Raw genomic sequence first — 23,377 nt, 5'->3', positions numbered from 1 at the left:
TATGAAGTAATCTTCAAGTCTTTGATATGTGAAGATTCTTGTCTTGCTTCCTTTGGTCATCTCATCGACGAAATGAAACTGATGTGAAGATCCTTTGATAAAGTTATTTTTTCCCATACTAGGAGCCAAGTGAATTTTGTTGCTCACATAGTAATTATTTTTTGGTGAGGATGGAGAATGTTAAGTTCCACCACACATTCAAGCTATAATTTTAGTCGATTTTGCTAGCATACCTTAATAAAATTTGCAAGATTCTTCTATTTAAAAAAAAGCAAAAATATAAAACTAGCCCCTTAAGTTTCATAATTTTTCATTTCAATCCTCTAAATTTGCATTTGTTCATTTCAGTTTCTTACATTTCAAAACTCTTCAACTTAATACTCCGTTAGGGTGCCATTTACTACTACCATTATGTCCCTAAAACCATGTTGTTTCTACCTGATTTAAATATTTAATATTTACCACCGCTTCCTCTTGGTACGGTGGTTACTCTACAAATATAAATGCTTGTGGAGTGTGGGGGGCAAGGGCCGAGGTTCAAGTCTCTAGGAAGAAGCTTCATACACATATACACTTAGATTATGCTAGAGTAAAAATTCTAGCTTGTATAAAAAAAAATATTTAATATTTATTTATTTCTTAATTAAAGAAACGTAAATTGAAGAAAAAAAAAAAAAAAACCCAAACTTGTGCCATGTGACCCTCGTCTAATGAACAAAAAAAAAAAAAAAAACCCCACACACCAAAATCCCTAACTCATATATCAACATCAAATCCACTTCAATCACAGACTTCTCACACAAAATCTCTTGGTTCTTACCCATATCAACATCAATTCAGATGCACTGCAAATAGATTACAGGGCCTTCAACTTGAACACGATCTTGATCATAATTTCATCACTATAAGGAATAACTTGAAGGCAACCTTGGTGCTATTTAGAAGCACGTCGTAAAGTTCTAAACTTTTTGTTTGGAGAGACTGCATAGTATCGTTCTCCTCCAGTAAAAATCCAATCCTAAAGTTTGGGTCTGTTGATCTCACTCTAAGTTGCTTACTGTGTGCAGTGTAGGGTACTTAGTACTTTATCTTTCTACTAATATCTTGGTCTACTCTTTGATTGAACTGGTGCCACCTAGTATTAGCCGAAACACCACCTTTCTCTCCTGATCTTTCGCTCATTTTCTCTGATCTCTCAATCTCTTTCTCTTTCTTTGATCTTAGTTATCGAGTAAGAGATTTTGGTGGGTTGGGTTTGTTTTTTGTTCCTAAAATAAGGGTCAAGTCATGCGTTGGATTTTTTTATTAAAAAAAAAATTTGGTTTTTTTTTTTTTTCAATTAACATTTTGAAATAAAAAATTAAATATTAACATCTGAGGGACTTAACTGATAGGACCAATGAACCTTCTTGCTCAGACGATCACATCAGATACCTTCGTACATCTGGCCACGTCGTAGACGAAGGAAGACAGGCCATTAATAGAGGATTCAATACCTCGGATGGTTACCAACTAGCTATCAAACTGTTGGAGGCTCATGAAGACCCACATTTATGAACCTAGAGGTGTTACAAAAGAAGCACTAAAGCCACAATAAAGGCTACAACGGCTAGAAGCAATGGAGCCATATATAAACACCCCTCAAAACTAGACAAGGTACATACACATACCCTAAATATACTAATACATCGTAGCCCTGATATTCTAAAACTCTCATACTTTCTTAAAAACTTCTATACGCTGACTTTATTATCTGAGACTCTGTGGCAGGTATCACACTGGTGACCACCTAAGAAGGGCTTTTCACGACAATTGCAGGCACAGGGACGAGGTTGCTACCTCATCTAGACGAACCTACTTGACTGACGATTTCCACATCATCAGTTTGATGCTATCTGTAGGAATAACATTTTCGTATTTAGATTTTAAAGCATAGTTCCATTCAACTCACGAGTCCAAGTGGAGTTTAACCCTTCCCAAGATTCGCAGCATTAGCTCTGAAAATCCAGAAACTCACAACTAGTGTGGAAGAGCTTACCAGATAGAACCAAGAGATGAGGCTACGACTGCAGCAAGAGGAAAATCGATCTGGGACCAACCAAGATGATGATGGAGATAGTTAAAGAAGGAATGACCGTCGAAGGCCCACCACTCCAGAAGGACTAAGCTCAGACCTTCTCAAGGAAATGAGAAAGGAGATTGATGAGCTGAGGAGCACAATTAAGGAAAAAAATAGACTGGAGCCTAGATAGGATGGTCAGGAGGACGAATTCACCCTTCATGATGGTGGTCCTAGAATGCCCAATGCCGTCAAAGTTTCGCCTACCTCAGCTCGAGCTTTTTGATGGACTGAAAGACCTTCTGGATCACCTCAACACTTTCAAGACAGCTCTAGGTCTTCAACAGTCCCCTGACGAAATACTGTGCCATTTTTTCCCTACCACCCTCAAAGAAGTTATGAGGGAGTGGTTCACGAAGTTACCAACGTCGTCCATCGACAACTTTGATCAGTTAGGCAATTCCTTCTTGTACCACTTCGTCAGGGGATAACACCCGAGAAGACGAGTAGACCACTTGCTTACTATTAGACAAGGAGATAAGGAGACCCTAAGGTCATACGTGAAGCATTTCACTTGAGAAAATCTAGAGGTGGACAAGCGGATGACAAAGTATAGCTAACAACCTTTAAGGCTGGTTTGAAGTCCAGGGAGTTTATGGTCTCACTCATGAAGAATCCCTCTACGACGATGGCAGAGATGCTCTTGAAGGCGTAGAAGTACATGAACTCCAAAGATGCCCTCGCAGCAATAGAAGATGTAGAGAAGTCCAATAAGAGGATAAGAAAGGATGACAATCGGAAAGGATGAAAAAGGGAGGGACAGATCGTTAGAATAATGACAGGAACAAATGGAAAGATGATAAAAACCCTTGTACAGTAAAATTCACTCCTTTAGTTATGTAGTAAAATTACCTCAAATGGCCAAGGCCATTGCACTTATCACTCAATGTTCGTGACAAGAATAAATATTGCTATATCCACAAGGATCTTGGCCACTACACAGAAGATTGCAGAGACTTGAAGGAGCAAATAGAGGAACTCATCCAGAAAGGGAAGTTGCAGATTTATGTCAAGAAAGGAGATTTATGTCTAGAGATAATAACAAGGACAAGCATGAAGCCTCTTCGAAGGACGAGGACCACACGTCCCATCGTCCACAGAGTGTGATCTAGGAGAAAAAGACAATCACAAGAGTGCCATCCACAGGAGGGTTGTTCAAATCCCTTAAGAAATCACAACAGAGGCAATTGAACTGCATCCATAGGATATCACCCCTTAAGCAGAGATGAACGGATAGGGATATCCTTTTCTTGAAAGAAGACGCCAGAGGAGTGAAGCAGTTGCATGACGACCCCTTGGTTATAATACTTATGACAGAAGGGTTTAACACCAAGAGAATCCTTATGGACAGTGGTAGCTCTGCAGATATCATCTACCTTTCTGCTTTTCAACAGTTGAAGTTGGATCCAGGTAGACTAAGACCCTTCGAGTTCCCTCTTATCAGTTCAGTGGGGATAGAGTGTATCCCAAAGGCATGGTGATACTGATGGTCATAGTGGGGTTTTACCCTCGACAACTGACTCGTCGGCTAGACTTCTTGGTGGTAGACTGTCCTTCTTTATACAACGTGATCATTGGGACGCCTACACTCAATTGTTGGAAGGCGGTCATGTCCACCTATTGCCTGAAGGTAAAATTTCCAACAGAAAATGGTGTTAGCGAGGTAAAAGGAGACCAGGTGTTAGCTAGGGAATGCTACCAAGCAGTGTTAGCTGCAAAGGAAATCCATACGTGGATGATAGAGGAGAAAGAGGAAGAGAAGGTGGAAGCCCTAGAATTGTGGAGCTAGTAAGCAAAGAGCCAAAGAAGACTACAAGGGTAAGGATGACCTTGAGTATAGAGATGAAGAAGAAATTAGTCCATTTTCTCAAGGAGAACCTGGACGTCTTCACATGGAGCCACGAGGATATGCCAGACATATCCACAAAGACCATCCAACACAAGCTAAATGTTGATCTCGAGAAAAAGCTTGTCCAGTAGAGACAACGGGTGTTTGCTCTAGAAATGAACTAGGTAATCATGGACGAAGTGAATAAACTGCTAGCGGCGGACTTCATTTGCAAAGTCTATCACCTGGACTGGTTGGTCAACGTTGTCCTTGTAAAAAAGGCAAATGGAAAATAGAGGATGTATGTAGAATTTTCGAACCTAAACAAGGCCTACCCAAATGACAGATTCCCCTTGCCAAGGATTGATCAACTGGTGGATTCTACAGAAGGACATAAACTCCTTACATTCATGGACGCATTCTCGGAATACAATTAGATAAAGATGGCAGAAGAGGACCAAGAGAAGATTGCCTTCATTACAAGCCAAAGGCTCTACTACTACAACGTAATGCCCTTCGGACTAAACAACGTAAGAGCAATCTACCAGAGGTTAGTAAAAAAGATGTTCAGCAAACAGATCGAAAGAAACATGGAAATGTCTGTGGATGACATGCTCGTCAAGAGCAAGGAAGAGTCTACTCACTTGGACAACCTCCAAGAGACGTTCACTACTCTCAAGCAGTATTAGATAAGGTTAAACCCCATCAAGTGTGCCTTTGGGGTAGCATTAGGGAAGTTCTTAGGGTTCATGTTGTCCCAAAGAGAGATAGAAGCAAACCCAGAGAAGGTACGAGTCATCCTAGAGATGACGTCACCCAAGACTATGAAGGAAGTCCAGAAGCTCATAGGAAGAATGGTAGCACTCAACAGGTTTGGCTCTAATGCAACGGACAAGTGCCTGCCCTTATTGAAGACATGAAGCAAGCTTTCACCTGGACAGAAGAGTGCAAAAAATCCTTCTAGCAGCTCAAACACTATCTGAGCAACTCACCCCTTTTGAGCCCATCTAAAGAGGGAGAAGATTTGTATTTATGCTTAGCAGTGTCAGCTACAGCCGTGAGTGCAGTCTTGATTCGGGAGGAAGATGGAATGCAACTCCCAGTCTACTATGTCAGTTGAGCCTTCCAAAGAGCTGAAGCAAAATACCCACGGATCGAAAAGATAACAGTCACCTTGATTGTAGCCTCACGAAAGCTGCACCCATAATTCCAAGTGAATCCCATCCTAGTGATAACAGACCAACCCATAAAGAAGTCAATGAACAAACCTGAGGCTGTAGAAAGGATGATTCAGTGAGCAATCGAGCTTCGTCAGGTCAACATTGGGTACCACCTCGAAACAGCTATCAAGGAGCAGGCACTAGCAGACTTCATCACCAAGTTTACAGTCCTGGACGAGGACTGGGCATTGGACGATGCAGAAAGATGGACAGTTCAGACTGACGGGTTGTCAACCCGAAAGAGGGGGGGAGTAAGGGTTATTATCATCACCTCAGAATGAGAGACACTCAAGTACGGAGTTCAAATGATGTTCCCTACCACCAACAACGAAGCTGAATACGAGGCAATATTGATGAGACTAATGGTTGGAAAGGCGTTGGGCGCCAAAAACCTATTTCTCTAGAGCAATTCAAAGCTGGTTGTGGGACAAATAAATGAGGAATATAAAGCAAAGGAGGAAAGGATGCAAAAGTACCTGAGACTGACGAGGTATTTGGTCCAAGAATTTGATCAGGTAAAGGTCATGCAAGTCCTTAGAAGCCAGAATATAGGGGCAGACGAGATAGCAAAACATGCGTTGTTAGGAGCAGGAACGACGAGCATGGATTTAAATATGGAAGTCCAGAAGCGTCCTAGCATTGAAGAAATCCTCGCCTTTGCATCCAGAGTTAAAACAGCTGGATAACCTTAATTCTATCCTTCCTCCAAGATGGACGACTTCCACAAGACGTCGAGGAAGCTAGGAAAGTCAAGAATAGGGCAACCAGGTTCACTATCATAAACGACTCCCTATAAAAAAAAGAGGCTTTTCCATGCCCTACCCAAAGTGTGTCGACGAAAACGAGACCAAATACATCTTGGAAGAAGTCCATGAAAGAATCTGCGGAGATCATGCAAGCCCGAGGTCCCTGGTAAGTAAAATCATCAAAGCAGGTTACTTTTAGTCTACTATGCAGAAGGATGCAAGAGAGTTCATCAAGAGATGCAATAAATATCAAAGATTTGGAAATGTTCAAAGCATCCCAGCAGAGAGATTGATGCCAACAACCTCCCTGGGGCCATTTGCCCAATGGGGAATTGACATTGTAGGCCCACTACCTCAAGGTAAGAGACATGTAAAGTTCTTACTAGTCGCTATTGACTATTTTACAAAATGGGTTGAAGTAGAAGAACTAGCAACCATCAAAGAGGCAAAGATCTAGAACTTTGTGTGGAAAAACATAGTTTATAGATTCTAGAAACCACGGACAATCATATCGAACAACGGGCGGCAATTTGACAGTCAAAGCTTCAAAGACTTTTGCTTAGGACTGGGGATTAAGAACCAATTTTCGTCTCCAGGTCACCCCTAGGCCAACAGATAGATGGAAGTGACAAACCGGATGCTACTTAAGATCATCAAAGCTTGGGTGGAGGAAGCAAAGGGCGCTTGGCCAGAAGAGTTGCCTAACGTCTTGTGGGCATACAGGACTATAGCAAGAACCTTGACAGGTGAAACTCCCTTTAGGCTTTCCTATGGCATTGAGGCAGTAATTCCAATCAAAATGGGAATCACTTGCACGAGAAGAGAAGTCTTTAGTGAAGGCAGCAATGATGATCAGCTGAGAGTCAACTTGGATAGCCTGGATGAAGTAAGAGACGGAGCATCCCAGAAGATGACAATATACTAGCAGAAGATGGCCAAGTACTACAACAAAAGAGTGAAAATCAAGCAACTAAACATAGGGGACCTCGTTTTACATAAAGTCATACCTACTTCTAAGGATCCAACCCAGGGGAAGCTTGGTCCAACCTGGGAAGGACCCTACAAGGTCATCCATTACTCAAGATAAGGCAGCTATCATCTAGAAACGATGGACGGGAAGAAACTATCACGACCATGCAATATTGAGCATTTGAAGAAGTACCACTAATAAATGTAACAGAAGATTGTATTCATATTTGAAAGAAAGCGATAAAAGTAATTTTTAGCCAACATCTCAATGTATTGTATGCAAGCCCAGAAGTATATAAAAAAAAAGGCTAAGTAATAAGATTCCGCTTATTATTGACGAAGCCAAATGACAAGATCCCTTAAATAGGTGTAAGTCACCTAAGAATTGGCTAAATAATAAGATTCCGCCTAGACGGATGTAAATTACTGATGAAGCCAAATGACAAGATCCCTTAAATGGGTGTAAGTCACCTAAATATCGGTAAGTGATAATATTCTGCCTAGATGGATGTAAATTATTGACGAAGCCAAATGACAAGCCCTTAAATGGGTATAAGTCACCTAAAAATTGCCTAAGTAATAAGATACCACCTAGATGGATGTAAATTATTGACGAAGGCAAATGGCAAAATCCCTTAAATGGGTGTGAGTCACCTAAAAATTGGCTAAGTGATAAAAGTCTACCTAGACGGATATAACCCACTGACGAAGCCTAATCAGCCAGACTCCTAGTTTAGAATTGACCAAGCCCCCACAAATGAGGGCAAACAAAAGAGGATTCTAATGAAAGCACAAGTTATAGGCAGACAAAATGAAGATCAAATCAATGAAGGCATAAAAATAAACAATAAGCATAAATACATTCTACCTGAAGCAGAAGCCAAAAACACTAGGCAAGAAACATTATTCTGGAATTAGAATAAAAATATTGTTTTGAAAGTGGAATAAAAATCCCAAAAACATACTGAGCACCCAAAAAAAAAAAAAAAAAGGAGAGGAAAGCAGGAAAATGAAAAAGACTTGCAAAAGGATGACGCACCTAGACTCGGGGCTCCCCAACGATGAAGCAACCTAGAAACTTCACCCCTGAGCTCATCAGAATAAGTCTCCCACTCGTCCCTGGACTCAAAAAAGAACCTCGACTTCCAATAATAGAAGGACGATGGTAGATCTGTGATGATCCTAGCCTTCCTGACCCAAGGCACCAGTTCATAGTACTCCCTCTCTTTTGACTCCTTCAGATGGTACAAATATGTAAGCTCATCCATCCTAATCATGTCCCCTTTAGTGACAGCCATCCAAATCTCCGTACAACTAATCACGATCCTCCACGAGTTTGGCATAAGTTGCCGAGAAGCAATGTTGAAATGGTTCAGGAGCTCCATAATGAATGGATGGATGGGAAACTTGAGACCACACAAGAAGGTGGCCTTATAGAAACACACCTCCCTAGGTGAAAAATGACATGTCCATTCCTCTTCATGAGGAAGACGAACCCTAACCCTATCCCTAAACTTGGAGAGTGTCTCAGCGTCCAAGCCACATGCCTCCCCGAGGGCATGAAAAACCCTAATCTCCCTCGGGCTAGAAGCTGCATTATCCTCCTTCACATCCACAAGGTCGCCGCTAGACGACAACCTCGTCTCGAGCTTACTCGAGCTTACTAAGTCCTCAATCCAATCAACTGACTGACGAAGTAAGGGAAGCAGATCAGCCAGCATTATGCTTAAGCTACTACCCTCAAATACAAAACCTTCAACTACAAGGAAAATAGCACGGGAAACACCTAGAGAAGCCCCCAAACGTGCAAAGAGGAATGAAATAGAGGGGCAAAGTATCCTAACTTCAGAGCTACCAACCATGGAACCCCAGAAACGAAAAAAGAGGGACAAAATTTTAAAAGCCCAAAACAAAAAAGAAAAATAAAAAACCCTTACAAATTACTGATACTACAAAGATTAAAGAAGGTGAGAAAAAGCTGTACCTCAAGAAAGCAACCACAGGAAGAGAAAATGCAAGAAATTGCAGGGGAGAATAGCTCGGAGAAGAAGAAGTACAAAGCAGCAATGACAAAAGAAAGGGCAAAGTGAAGAAGAAAGAGAAAAGAAAGGAATTTTAAAAACTTAGCACAAAAAATTGAAAACCAACGGGAAATCCAAGATTCACACGAGTGGGGCATGAACTCCACCAGTCATAACATGCCACATGGTCATAATGTGTATGGCGTTGCCACTAGGCATTAAATGCAGAATGAAACTCCAAGAGTCATGTTTGAGCAAGGAACCTTACACCTTCTGGTGGTCGTTGCTAATGTGTGTTAATCTATCAAGATTATCCCTCTCTCAACAGACAAATTAAATGCTATAAAAAACCCATACCAACCAAAGGCAAATAGTACATGACTCTCATCAACTGAGGACTTTTGGAATAATCAAAAAGTAATGAAACATAGATGATAAATTTTGCATTTTGACCCACACACACACAAAAAAAAAAAAAAAAAAAAAAATTTCCAACAACAAACTAAGCTCGTGCCTGGCATGGAGCCACCAATACTAGCATTCTTATATTTTATTGGAGTGGCATTTAATGTCGTGGCATGCTGTTTCCTTTGTTGCCCGTGACTGTGAATTCAAAACTTGCATGCAGTGCAAAGCGAAGAAGCGTGATAAGACAAAAAATTGAAGTGAGGGAAATTAAATGCCTAGCCAAAAGTTAAAATAAATGGGTGCGTGCAAGAGTGCACCGCCGAGTTTATTTGTTGCCTTCTTCGGCAAAACCAGCCAGGCCTTCCAACATTCCACCACTCCAAAAAATTCTATCATCCTTTTTTGGTTTTCACTTCAAGAACTCAAAGAATCCTCTTATACTTTCTCATTTTAAGACCACAAAGGCTCTCTCACCCATTGACTCATGCGCACAAAGAACCCTCCATCATCTCATAACTCCATAAACACTGATCCAAGCTCATTTTCAGGATCACAAACACTACACTCTACATCATTTTGGCTTAGGTAATACTTGTTTTGCCTTTTCCATTACATTTTTGATATTTAAATAGAAAAACTATGATAAAGGCAAACTAGGAAAGAAATCAATTTGAAATTTAAATGGAAAACTAGGAAGAAATATAAGATTAGCATATATCAAGTAGGAAAGAAATCAATTTGAAATTTAAATAGAAAACTAGGAAGAAATATAAGATTAGCATATATCAAGGAACATAAAAAATCATTAGAATATTTTTTCTTCCTGGTGTTTTTGTCACCCCCCCCCCCCCCTTTTTTTTCTTTAAACTTTGATACATGACATAGATTTTTGAATTTTTTGGATATGTATGCGTTACGTACCCATTATTTCAAAAAAAGAAAAGAAAAAAAAAAAAAGGAGCTTTGTTTTTGCCACTTGTTATACAAATAAATACAACAAAAAATAACATATAGATCTCAATTTCAATTTTGTTACATAGGTGTGTGAGTTGTGTACTTACTAGAAAAGAATTATCAACCATGATATTAATTATTGCCAGAACTTACATGACTCACATACAACTTAAGAACTTATTTGTAAAGAAAAGATAATTATACCATATCACCATAATATGTTTTAATTTTATTCCTTTATGGCCAAAAATTTGGTTACTCAATTGGTTGGTACCTTCTATTTTTTTTCAAATGAGACATCCAATATTCAAATTCCCTCACCCTTATCTATCAAATTATAAAAATTAAAAAAAAAAAAAAAAATTCTGCAATTTTTGCAATCTATATACAAAAAAACTCAATACCCCAAGAACACACAATTTCTCATCTTTGTGTTTATTAATCATTCATTTTTCTCTTTGTAACCAACGAAACAAAGGTACACAATGCTGACAACTAATGAAGAATTGCCTGAAGACTTGGTGATACAAATTTTGCTATGGCTGCCAGTGATTTCACTATTGCGATTCAAGTGTGTCTGTAAATCTTGGTGTGTTCTCATTAGTAGCCAAAACTTCATCACTAGACATCTTCTCCACAATCAGACCACCTCTAACAAGAATAAGAATGGCAGTTTGCTTCTTCTCCAGAAAACTTCCCATTATAATGTTTTCGCCAAGCTTCCTTATGAAACTCTTGAAATATCTTCAACACAAGTTCTTCCGTCACTGTATTTTGGTTTTGATATGAAGGTAGGAGTTGAAATCATTGGCTCATCCAATGGTCTTGTTTGTTTGCATGTTGAGTGGGGTAATATTATTCTGTGGAACCCTGCAACAAAAGAAACAAAAGTTGTTCCCAAGTCCCGCATATCCTATCCACAAAGCAAATCCGGGCTTCGTGATCTTGGGTTTGGTTTCGACATTAAAACTAATGACTACAAGGTGGTCATGATCTTAAATGCCGTTGACTACTCTAATCCTGAATTAACCTTTTTAGAAAGAAAAAAATTTAATATAGCTGAGGTATATTGTTTAAGTACTAATTCATGGAAAAAAGTTCATTCTTGGGTGCCGGATAAATTTGTAAGCGATAATCGTCATAGGACGTACACAAAAGGGATGTTTTCTTGGTGCGGGTATTATAGTGATGATTATCTTCCGTGCATTTTATCATTTGATATGAGCAATGAGTTATTTCTAAGAACAACTATACCAGATGATAGTGCTGTTGGGTATTGCAATTATGATTGGAGAAGTTTTTTTGTGCTTAATGAATTGGTTTCTCTAGTTATTTTGATTGAAGATATGGAACGGTCGGAGAGTTGTATTCATATTTGGTCGTTGCTTGAATTTGGTGTTAGGGACTCTTGGACTAAGCTATTCACAATTGGACCTCTTATGAGAATTGACAGATCATTTGGATTTTTGAAGAATAACAGCATGCTCTTGAAAAATAATGAAGGGCAATTGCTCTTGTATAACCTCTTTACCCAAGAAATGACTGATCTTCGATTTGGTGGAGTATCATCAAAATGGTTGCAAGTAATTCCTTACATGGAGAGTCTAATTTCTGTCAAAGGAGAAAATGACCTTGAAGACCAGGATAGCTCGTAAAAAAGGTTCAAGACTCATCTATATCATGACTCATCTTCTCTTAAAGTTAGTTTAGTTTCCATTGTAATATGTATAATCTGCCTACTCCTATCCTCAAGGCTTGTAGCCTAGTAGTTCAGATTATTGTTTTGTTTTTTGTTCTTTAAAAAAGTTTCAATTACAGAAAATACGTGTCGAGTACCATGCAAAGATTTTTTACCATATTTTCTACTAAAATTTGAATGTTGCTTGATATTTTAAATCCTTAATTGTAGTATGTATAAGGCACGAGCTTGCCATTATAAAGAAATAGTGATTAAGGTCACTTTAAAATTTATTGATAAAATTTAAAAATGCTTAAAAAGTTTACCATTAATATATATATATATATATATATATATATATATATATATATATAAAAGAGGCGTTAATTTTGGTAAATTCGTCTCCTTTCTTTTTTAACTAAGCAGTATTAAGAGCATCTCCAATAGGCTCTCTAAAGCCTAATTTGGAGAGCAACCACACAAAAAAACCCCTCCAACAGCCTCTTCATCTCCAAATTTTTTTAGATTTGCTGCAATAGCTCTCTTAATATGGAGAGCACTGTGGCAAATACTATAGTAGTTCCAAACATTTTCCTCAATTAAAATAATCACCAGTTGAATAAAAGATTATTATTTGTCCTTTTTCCTCCCTTTCTCTTTCATTCTTTAGTCTCTCTTCTCATTAGAAAACAAAGAGGATGCAATTCTTTCTCACAAAATCAACACAACTTTCTCTCACAAAAACGATCCAGCAAATCCTTCAACCCCAAAAAAAAATTAGAAAAAAAAAGATATATATATATATATATATAGAGAGAGAGAGAGAGAGAGAGAGAGAGAGAGAGAGAGAGAGAGAGAAGCTGACCTAACCTAATCCGGTGATCTGTGTAGAACGCCGATCTCCACTTCTCTACCGGTGATCTATGTGTGTATGAGAGAGATTTTGTTTGTGTGAGATAGATGGAGAGAAATCTTTGTGTGCGTGTAAGAGAAAGAGAAATAAAGAGAGGGAGAACTGGAGATATGTTCTAAAGGAGTCTGGAGACCAAAGAACTAGAAAAACACAAAGTCAAAAAAAAAGAGTGAAGATAGATATAGGGGTTGGTGTACATGTGTGGAGGAGAAAAAAACAAGAGGAAAAAAAAAACATATGGATGAAAAAAAAAAAAAAAAAGAAAGAAAGGAAAAATAATATAAGAAATAAGAAATCAAAATTGAGTAACATTACTACGATATTTTTACAATACTTTCATAATAAATTTTTAGTGACAAATTGTTATTAGTTGATATATTGGTGAGTAAAAAAATAATTTAAATGGTGGGTTCAAATTAGAACTAGTAACAACTTACCATATAAGATTTTGTTGTGAAAGAATTGCGAAAAAATGTCATAGACGCAACATTTCTCATTAAAAAAAATATAATTGTTAATGTTGTTTGGAATTTGAAAAATATAGATGAATTAAGAAATATTGAAAAAAAGAATAAAAAATAATGAAGAAATAATATTTTATTGAAATAGAGAAAATGATAGAGAGTCTATTAGAAAGTGTATTTGAAAAAGTGAGCAGGTAAAAGAAAAAAGTCATTATTCATTCTCCAAACAATACAAAAATTTAGAGAGAGTGTTGGAGATGCCCTAATGTATTAGGATGGTTTCTCATACAGTGTAGTGTAATAATTCTTTTAGCTTTCCAAGGGAAGAAACAACACAATATACACTCAGAATGAGGGGATATCCCATATATTAGATCATACAATCTAGACAATGTACAACCTTTTTTATTTTCATTTTCCAATCATATTACTTGCACAAAACAGATAAAGAACACTTTAATTAGAATTCTAAGATTATAGAAAATTCCACCTAAAAATAGTTGGAAGGAAATCATGAAATTTAAGGGGTAATTGCACTCTCCACTTTTGAGATACGAGGGGATGACACTCCACCTTAAACTTGAAGAGGAAAAAAAAAAAACACTTTTGAGTGCTTGATAAATTTGTATTTTTATTTTAAATTTATCAATTATGGTTTTATTAACCAAGGATAAATGTTAGTAAAGAAATTCTTATAAAATTTAAAATATTTCATTACTAATGTAAACACAATGGGAGTATGTTAATTTTTTTAAACCTCAAAGGTAATAAGTATTTTTTTCCTTCAAATTTTGAGTGAAGTCAACATTTTATGTCTATGTCTAAATTATCCGAAGTCATGCCCAAGCCCATTTGGTTACCTCATATATTTTATTTTATTTTTAAGAAACCCAATATAAAAAAAAAAAAAAAAAAGTTAAGAGAGATATTTCCCATGAATTAAAAAAAAAAAAAAACCAAAAAAAAAAAAGCTTGAACAAAGGCCGCCATTAAATTTTCTTGTAAGACCCAATAAAAAGGTTAAGAGCTCTGACTCATTGGGCCACTCCCCATGAAATTGTATATAAAAATAAAAATTAAAAAAAAACAAAACAAAAGCTAGAGCGCCTAGAAGAGAGGAATATTCGTTTTCCGCCCCATTTAAAAACAAAGCCGAAAAATATATGTTGTGGTTGACTGTTAGGCATAGAGCAAACTTGGGGGCAAAAAGCCCAAAATGCATAATAAACAAGGGAGAGAGTGAGAAGAATATATATATATATATATATATATATATATATATATATATATATATATATATATATATAGAGAGAGAGAGAGAGAGAGAGAGAGAGAGAGAGAGAGAGAATCACGCCATTGTGCCATTGTTATAGTGGCAAAGCCATATTGAGACCGAAGGAGACCTTGCCCCCCTCCCCCCCCCCCCCAAATTTGAAAAAAAAATTGTGTGTGTATATATATTAGAGTTATTTTAATAAAGAAATGATACGTGCACAATATTTTTACAACAAATTTTAACTGGCAGGTTATTATTGGTTGTTATGAGTGCGCAAAAAAAATTATATAAGTTGATAATTAAAATTAGAACTAGTAACAACTTACTACTTAGGATTCATTGTGAAATTGTTGTAAAAATTATTGTGGATGTAACATTTCTTAAGTAATTATCCTCCTCCACTAGATAACCACACGTGTGGTTAAAATCCTTTCTACAAAAGCAAGTGTGTCGCTATGCAGGCAACTCCCACTTTACCACGTACTTTTATTTTATTTTTCATTTTGTTTGATTTGACTTTTATCATATGTTTTATTTTTCATATAATATTAAAATAATCAACATTATAAATGTATATGATTAAAATATATTATTTTTTTCATTTAATTTATATATAAAATAATATAACATGTATTTGGTTGTAGTTATAGATTTATATATATATATATATATATATATTGAAATTTGAATAATTATTTGTCTTTTATTTAAAAATCTTTAAATTATTAGTATTTTTTAAATTTTAGTCATTATATTTAATGGGTGATAATTTAATTTGAAAAACCTAGGTTCATGGACAAGTTTAGGAGATGGTAATTCAGAAATAATACACTTTTGGGTTTTGATTATTAAATTGTATGTGCATTACTATGAGTATGGATATAATTAATATATACACAGAGAAAATAATTAATTGTCTAATTTTATGTTTGGCCCCCTCAAATATAAATTTTTGGCTCTGCCACTGTGTTGTTGAAACTTCAACGGTGTTAAGGTGCTCTAAGCATGTAAATACCTATAAATATATATATATATATATATATATATATATATATATATATATATATATATATGTGTTAGGTTCTAAGTACTTAAGAACTAATGTATTAAAACTCTAATATGTATTATTGACAAACCATGATTAAAAACAGGTGTCTAGTAGTGTTTTAGACTTGCTCAAAGTATGTGATTTATGTAAAGTTGGAATCGAGTTAACTGCAGAAGTTACTGTGCATTTCTGCCTGACTCGATCGATTGAGAATTAGACTCGATCGATCGAAAGTTGTGCAGATTATTTCTTCTACAGATTTTCCAACTCAGCCCTAAACCCATATAACGTGTAAGGTTTTATGTTTTTCCCTAGGTATAAAAGGCAAACCCTAGCCACGTTTTTGATGTTGCTCATATTGCTGTTTGTGTGAGTCTCTTGTCAGATCAGAGAGGTGCTTGCCTTCACACAAGTTTAGGATTATCAAGAAGGAGATTGCTTTAAGAACTTGATGATCGTTCAGTTGCTGCCATAAGAGCTTAAAAATACACAAGCAGGAGTGCTTGTACTTGTTGGAGAATCCAAGAAAGAAGGAGTCCATGGTCTTGGAGTTTGCACGTGGTCATGTTAGTAAGTTCTACTGTTGGGTAGCAATAGGATGTTAGTGGTCTAAGTCGTTATTGTACAACTTCGATTCTTTCATAGTGGATTTAGGTTTACCTTGAGGATAGTGAGGATAGCTAGGTTAAATCCTCCCCAAGTTTTTTACCGGTTTGGTTTTCCTAGGTCATCATATCTTTGTATTTTTATATTCCGCACTTTACATTGATATGATTATATGATTGTGATAACCTAGATCTAGAATTTGGACTAAGTAATAACTTGGCTTGTTAACTAGGTTAATCCAATTATGGTTTAACGGGTCTAAACAAACTCTACAATATATATATATATATATATATATATATATATATATATATATATATATATATATATATATATAACAACTTTGACCTAAATCGTGAAAACCAACCATGGTTTTCAAACACTTGTTGTTCAACTACGGTTCAAACGGGTCCTTGCCTTTTTCTTTTCTCTCTTTCTCTTTTTTTTTTTTTTTTTTTTTTTTTTTTTTTGGTATAGAACAATTCTTAGGGTTAAAAGAACAGTATTAATGAGAGATTCTGAATTAACCAAGTCAAACCATACAGTCTAGTCCAAGTCCAAAAACCATGTATACTGATTAATTACATCATACATATGGACATGATTTTTATTAGGGAAGTTGGGTTAAAGAGATTTTTCAACCCAATCCAAGCTCTTTAGGTTGAAAAAATCACAATCTAGCCCAATTCATGACATGTTTAGAAATCAATCTAACCTCAACTACATGGGTTTGGTTGGTTTCATGAGTTGATCTATGGGATAGACTTACATGTTTCATGCATTACAAAAAAATTAGACTTTTATTAATCATTTAATTATTTTTTTAATATTGCCCAAATCCTCTGCAATTCAACAATGCCAAGAAATTGCCCACGAGTCTAGACCTAATATTCTTTTCTTAATGGAGACTCGGCTTGTGAAGGACAGAGACAAGAAGATCTGGGAAAAATGTGGCTTCTCTGAGGGATAGGAATTACCTAGGACCGGTTTAAGTGGTGGACTGCTACTTGCTTGGATGTCAAAAAAATGCCTCAATATCAAATATGAGTCAAATCACCTTGTCCGCATTGATCTCCTTGACAATAAAGGCAACCCACTCTCTATTACTTTTGTTTATGGTAAGCCTGTTCAATTTCAAAGATATGAAGTGTGGAATAAAATTAGAAGTTCTAAATCTACCTCTCACCCAAATTGGTTATGCATTGGTGATTTCAACCAAATATTAAGCTAAGAGGATAAATTTTCCTTCCATTTGAACCCAATCATAAGGGCAGAATCCTTCCAAGTTTACATAATTTTGGCTTAGTAATACTTGTTTTGTCTATTTCTTTACATTTTTGTCAAGTGGAGTGTGTGTACGTTTTTTTTTTTTCTCTCTCTCTCTCTCTTGTGGTTGATTTTCTTTAGTGATCGTTGCTCTTTGAAACAGGGTTCACATGAGGCTAATATTTAAACCCATCCCCAACTATCAAGGAGACATTTACGATAAAAATTCCTCCCCCTTTAACAATCAAATTATAAAAAAATAAAAAATAAAAAAATAAATATTCTCCAATTTTCCTAAAATCTAAACAATAAAACTTGATCCCCCAATAACACACAATTTCTCATCTCTGTGTTTATTGATCATTCATTTTTTTTTTTTTTTTTTCTCTTCGTAACCAAGGAAAAGAAGAAACACAATATTGACAACTAATGAAGAAATCGCCTGAAGACTTGGTGATACAAATTTTGCTATGGCTGCCAGTGATGTCACTATTGCTATTCAAGTGTGTCTGTAAATCATGTTATGTTCTGATTAGTGGCCAAAACTTCATCACTAAACATCTTCTCCACAACCAGACCACCACTAACAAGAATATTAATGTCGGTTTCCTTCTTCTCCGGCGTGAGAAAACTTCCCATAATTATGTTTTCTCCAAGCTTCCATAACCATATGAAACTCTTGCAATATCTTCGACAGAAGCTATTCCTTCATCGTATTTTGGTATTGATAAGACGGAAACGTTCGTTGGCTCATCCAATGGTCTTGTTTATTTGCGTGCTCATGGCTCCTTGAATATTATTCTGTGGAACCCAGCAACAAAAGAAACAAAAGTTGTTCCACAGTCCCAAATATCCTATCCACAAGGCAAAGTTGGGTTTGGTTTCGACATCAAATCTACTGACTACAAGGTGGTCATGATCTTAGAAAGCTATGACCATCTTGAATTAATAATAATAACAATAAAGAAGAAGAAGAAGCAGCAGCAGCAGCTTGTTGATGATGGTGAGTGTGGCAGTAGAGATGGAGGCTAAAAACGAGAAAACAAAAGCACAGCCCAACAGAATTATTTTTCATCATTGGGCATGACCATCTTGAATTACCCTTCTACGAAAGAAAACAAAAATTAGTGTTGCTGAGGTATATTTTTTGAGTACAAGTCAGTGATAGCTTCAGAAATTTTTTTTGAGTGTGGTCATTATAAAACTTAAATTATACAAAATCGAATAAAAAGAGAGTTTCATATATTGATCTTATAATTTTATAAATATACACACATGCAAACACATAATATATATATATATATATATATATATATACACACACACACATACAAACACATAAAATCTTATAATTTCCTTTTACGAATTTTTTTTATTTTGAAATTGTTACATGATAGTCTAATTATCAATGTTATAAGCTACATCTCTTCAAAAGTTTAGTTAAATAAAATTTTTCTTAAAATTTTTCTTTTTATTTGTAAGGATCTAATATATTGTTAAGGGAGCCAAAGTTTAAGGATAAATTTTGGCAACAAACTTAATTGTAGCCTAAGGCTACAACTCTCACTGAACAAATTAACATTACTACATATTTTAAAAATTTAACTATTAAATTGCATGTTCTCTATGTTTTTAAAACATATGCCAAATTTCATACCAATCGGATGTTATTTACTATTCGATTCATAAACTTTTTTTTTAATGTATAATTTAGACTATAAAAACTCGAAATTTAAATATTTTATTGACAACATAGTTATTGATCTTTAATCTTTCTAAAATTTTGCAAGTATGAAAAAATATAAGAAGAAAACATAATTAAATAGTGGATTTGTTAAAATTCACATTTAATAAAAAAATATTAAATAAAGTTGTAACCTTAGTTTACAATCAAATTTATTGGGCCTAAAAAAATTTAGAGTGATCACAATTTTTTTAAAAGATAAAAAAAAAAATCATAAATTTTAAAATTTATACATAATAATTTTTTTTTTCTTTTCTGGTCAGGGTGGTCCCGTGACCGCACCTTGGATTCTATGTCATGGAGAAAGGTTCATTTATGCGTGCTGCCGGGTAATATTTTAAACTATCTTGTTAATAGGACATGCACGAAAGGGATGCTTTCATGGTGGGCACTTCATAGTGATAAATACAATCAGTGCATTTTATCATTTGATTTGAGCAGTGAGTTATTTCTAATAACAACTCTACCATATAATAGTGCCATTGGGTATCTCCATTATAGTCAAAGAAGGTTTTTCTTGTTAAATGAATTGGTTTCTCAAGTTATTTTTATAGAAGATATAATATGGTCGGAGAGTGTTTTTCATATATGGTCGTTGCTAGAATTTGGTGTTAGGGAGTCATGTACTAAGCTATTCATTGTTGGACCTCTTATGGGAAATGAAAAACCATTAGGATTTTTGAAGAATGATAGCATGTTTTTGGAAAATAATGATGGGAAATTACTCTTGTATAACCTCTCTACCCAAGAAATGACTAATCTTCAAATTGGTGAACTGAAATCGTTGCAAATGATTTCTGTCAAAGGAGAAAATGACTATGAGGACCAGGACAACTCATAAAAAAAGGTTCAAGACTCGTCTATTATCACTCATCTTCTCTTAAAGTTAGTTTAGTTTCCATTGTAATATGCATAATCTGCCTACTCCAATCCCGTAGGCTTGTTGCCTCGTAGGTCAGATTATTGTTCTGTTTTTATTCTTTAGAGAGGTTGCAATTATCTAAAATATGTGTCGACTGTCGACTACCATGCAATGATTTTTTTTTCCCAAATTTTCTGCTAAAATTTGAAGGTTTCTTGATATTTTGTATCCTTACTAGTTTGAGACGCACCTGCGCATGCCAATTTTAAAAATAGTGATTAAGTTCAATTTAGAATTTATTGATAACATTCAAAAGTGCCTAAAATTTTTACTATTATTTTAAAAAAGAGACATTAATTTTGGTAAAATCCTCTCCTTTCTTTTTTAACTAAGGAGTATTAGGATGGTTTCTTACACAATGTAATAATTCTTTCTGCTTTCCAAGCACAAAAACAACGCAATATACACTCAGAATGAGGGAACGGCCAATATGTTAGATCATAAAATCTTGACAGTGTACAATCTTTTTTTTTTTTCCTAATCATATTACTTGCTCAAGACGGATAACAAAACACTTTAATTACAATTTTAAGATTATAAAAATTCCACCTAAACATATATAGTTTGAAAGAGACAGTCCCCTTATCTGTATAATTAGTCGCTAATGTATACTATGCATGGGAAAGTTCAACAATTTTATTTTGATAATGTTCATCAATCCATGGTTGAATTTTGTAAGAATCCACATAATCTTTCCCATATATAAGATATAAAGATATGAGCATGTGGCTTGAAAATCAACACATAAGAATTGAAATGCTCTTTTTCAAAAATAATTTTTTGAGTATGAACTTAAGAACTCTGCGTCATAATTACCAAAAAAATAATAAAATCACAACAAAACATAAATTAAAATTTTTTACTATAAACGTTCCTATATAAACTAGGACTGTGTAGTGTTTTGAAACTTAAACCGAGCCAAAAGATCCAACTGGGTTAATTGGGAACCGGCCCTTGGGCTGGTTTTATATTTCATGGTTCAATCATTTTAGTATTTTGGTAAAATTTAATGAAAATATGCTACTGGCAAGACTAGGACCTACTCTAACTAGGTAAGATAACATCTTAGCACACAAACCATTGGGCCACATGCATCTTGATGGTCAAGAATGAAACATAATTAATTATAAAAACAGTTTATATACCAAATATATTAATAAATTATATGATACTATGCATTACTTCAAAAAAATAATAAGCTTATGTTTTTTTTATTATTATAAATTGTTTTATTTATATAAATACAATAATATATAACATATGGTTCGCAATTTCAATTTTGCTACATTGGTATGTGAGTTGTGTACTAACTAGAAAAGAATTGCCTACCATAATATATATTGACTATTGCCAGAACGACTCCTTGCTACAATATACAACCTATATGTAAAGAAAGGATAATGTATAACTATGATATATCGATATGCTCTCCACCGATAAAAGTTCTGAGGTTGATTTTCAGGAACAACTCACTTTTCTTCATTCTCTGCTTCCTAGAGCCAAATTGGTGCGTTCAATATATATTTGACTACATTTGTTTTTCTTTTTAATTTTTGGGTTTAATTAAGATATCTTAAAAAAAAATTATTGGGTTATTAATTAATAACCCAATAAATTTTTTTTATTATAAATTCATGGGTTTACTAAAACTTCCTAACTAGTGTTGATATATTTATTTTTTATTTCTTGCTTTCTTTGTGTTTGTGAAATTGTTTCTAAAACTTGGTTAGTTTGCAAGGTCTTCTATGCCCATTTGATTAGCTTTATTTATTTATTTATTTATCTAATCCTTTAGAGGATATACAGCCCCTGAGTTTCAATTCATGGCCAGCTATTGGAGATGATAGATACATGTAGTTTTGGTTTCGGACCTTTGGTCATTATTCTTGAAATTATTTGTGGACTAAAGAACAGTGATATCAGTAATGATCTTGAAGAATTAATATACCTCCTTGAATAATAATGTGGGAAGGAAATATCTTAATAATATCCAGTGCATAATGTGGGAAGGAAATATCTATATTCCAATAATTTCTTAATAATAATGTGGGAAGGAAATATCTATATCCAGTGCATCTTAAAAATACTTATTTAAGTTACCTTCAAATCTTCCTCTATTTTTTTTTTTTTTTTGAGAAACAAGACATTGAATTTTATTAAATAGTAGGCAAATTTGCCTGATAAGTAGCAATGGTGTACGATGGGACATCTTCCATCCACACTTGAAAACCAGTGACATGTCGTGCATGTCGAGCTAGGTTGTGAACTATACTATTTCCTTCTCTACGAACATGTGAAAACCTAATACAATGAAATAAACTTGCAAAACATTTAACATCTCGACTAAGTAAACCAAACTATTCCAAAGAGTGCAAATCTGCATTCAAAGCGTTTATAGCAATCTCTGAATCTCCTTTTGGGATGACATCTTTCAAACTCAGATCAGCATCAAACTGTAAAGCCTTTGATGTAGCCAAAGTTTCAAGCTCCATGATAGTTAGGGGGAGAGGGATGATTCCGACCATGTGTGCCAAGCCCTTTCCTTGGCAATCTCGGATGATCACTCCAATCCCTACCCTATCTTCTTCTTGAAACAATGTATCGATATAATTTGTGCCCCTTAACACATTTTTTAGCCTAGCTTTATCTGCCCATGTTTCGGCGAAAAACACAACAGGAGGATCCTTTGCCCGCACCAAATCTGCAAGCTCATTCTCTGTACATGGGTTCCCAAGCCCACAATAGTTCCTCACTAGGCAACTCATGGCGATTGGCGAGGCTGATGCACAGCCTCCACCATTAAATTTGATTAGCTTTCAGCTTCTTTTGAAACCATTCTTCGCTTTTCCGGTAACTCCAAATGATCAATACAACCTCTCTTCACACCCAAGAGTTTACTCACAATCTTACTACCCTTACCTCTAGTTCGTGTTTGTTTTTTCCGATTTCTTTTGATGCTCATGAGAGTTGGGTTGCGTGTGTATTGTGAAGTTGAAATTTTCAGGGCTGTGTGAATAAATTCCATGATGGTTGACTCAGCTGGCTTGCACGTGCTCCTGGTATTATGATGAGCATTCTGTTTTTGGGCTGAATCAAAATACTCATTAAGACCATTAGTTGTATTTCCTTTCATAGACGGAAGCTCATTAAATCGGTTGAGGTCAGCATCAATTTCATTTATTTGAATATCAAATA

At 35.3% G+C, this 23,377-nt stretch overlaps 1 protein-coding gene and 1 pseudogene across 1 annotated transcript; both read left to right on the top strand.

Moving 5' to 3' along the window:
- Positions 1 to 10,750: 10,750 nt before the first annotated feature.
- LOC142627700 (F-box/kelch-repeat protein At3g06240-like) lies at positions 10,751 to 11,920 on the top strand. Its single transcript, XM_075801565.1, has one exon. The coding sequence runs from the start codon at positions 10,751 to 10,753 to the stop codon at positions 11,918 to 11,920; it is 1,170 nt and encodes a 389-aa protein (XP_075657680.1).
- A 3,468-nt stretch (positions 11,921 to 15,388) lies between these two features.
- LOC142628407 (F-box/kelch-repeat protein At3g23880-like) lies at positions 15,389 to 18,548 on the top strand (annotated as a pseudogene).
- Positions 18,549 to 23,377: the final 4,829 nt, after the last annotated feature.

Source organism: Castanea sativa, chromosome 3 (assembly GCF_040712315.1).
Source record: "Castanea sativa cultivar Marrone di Chiusa Pesio chromosome 3, ASM4071231v1".
In the NCBI taxonomy this organism is placed as follows: domain Eukaryota; kingdom Viridiplantae; phylum Streptophyta; class Magnoliopsida; order Fagales; family Fagaceae; genus Castanea; species Castanea sativa.
The sequence above is the reverse complement of the archived record's forward strand: the minus strand, read 5'-3'. Positions and strand labels throughout refer to the sequence as shown.

Bases quoted from the DNA above. Each gene is read 5' to 3' on its own strand.
- LOC142627700 (XM_075801565.1), top strand. From the start codon at position 10,751: ATGCTGACAACTAATGAAGAATTGCCTGAAGACTTGGTGATACAAATT.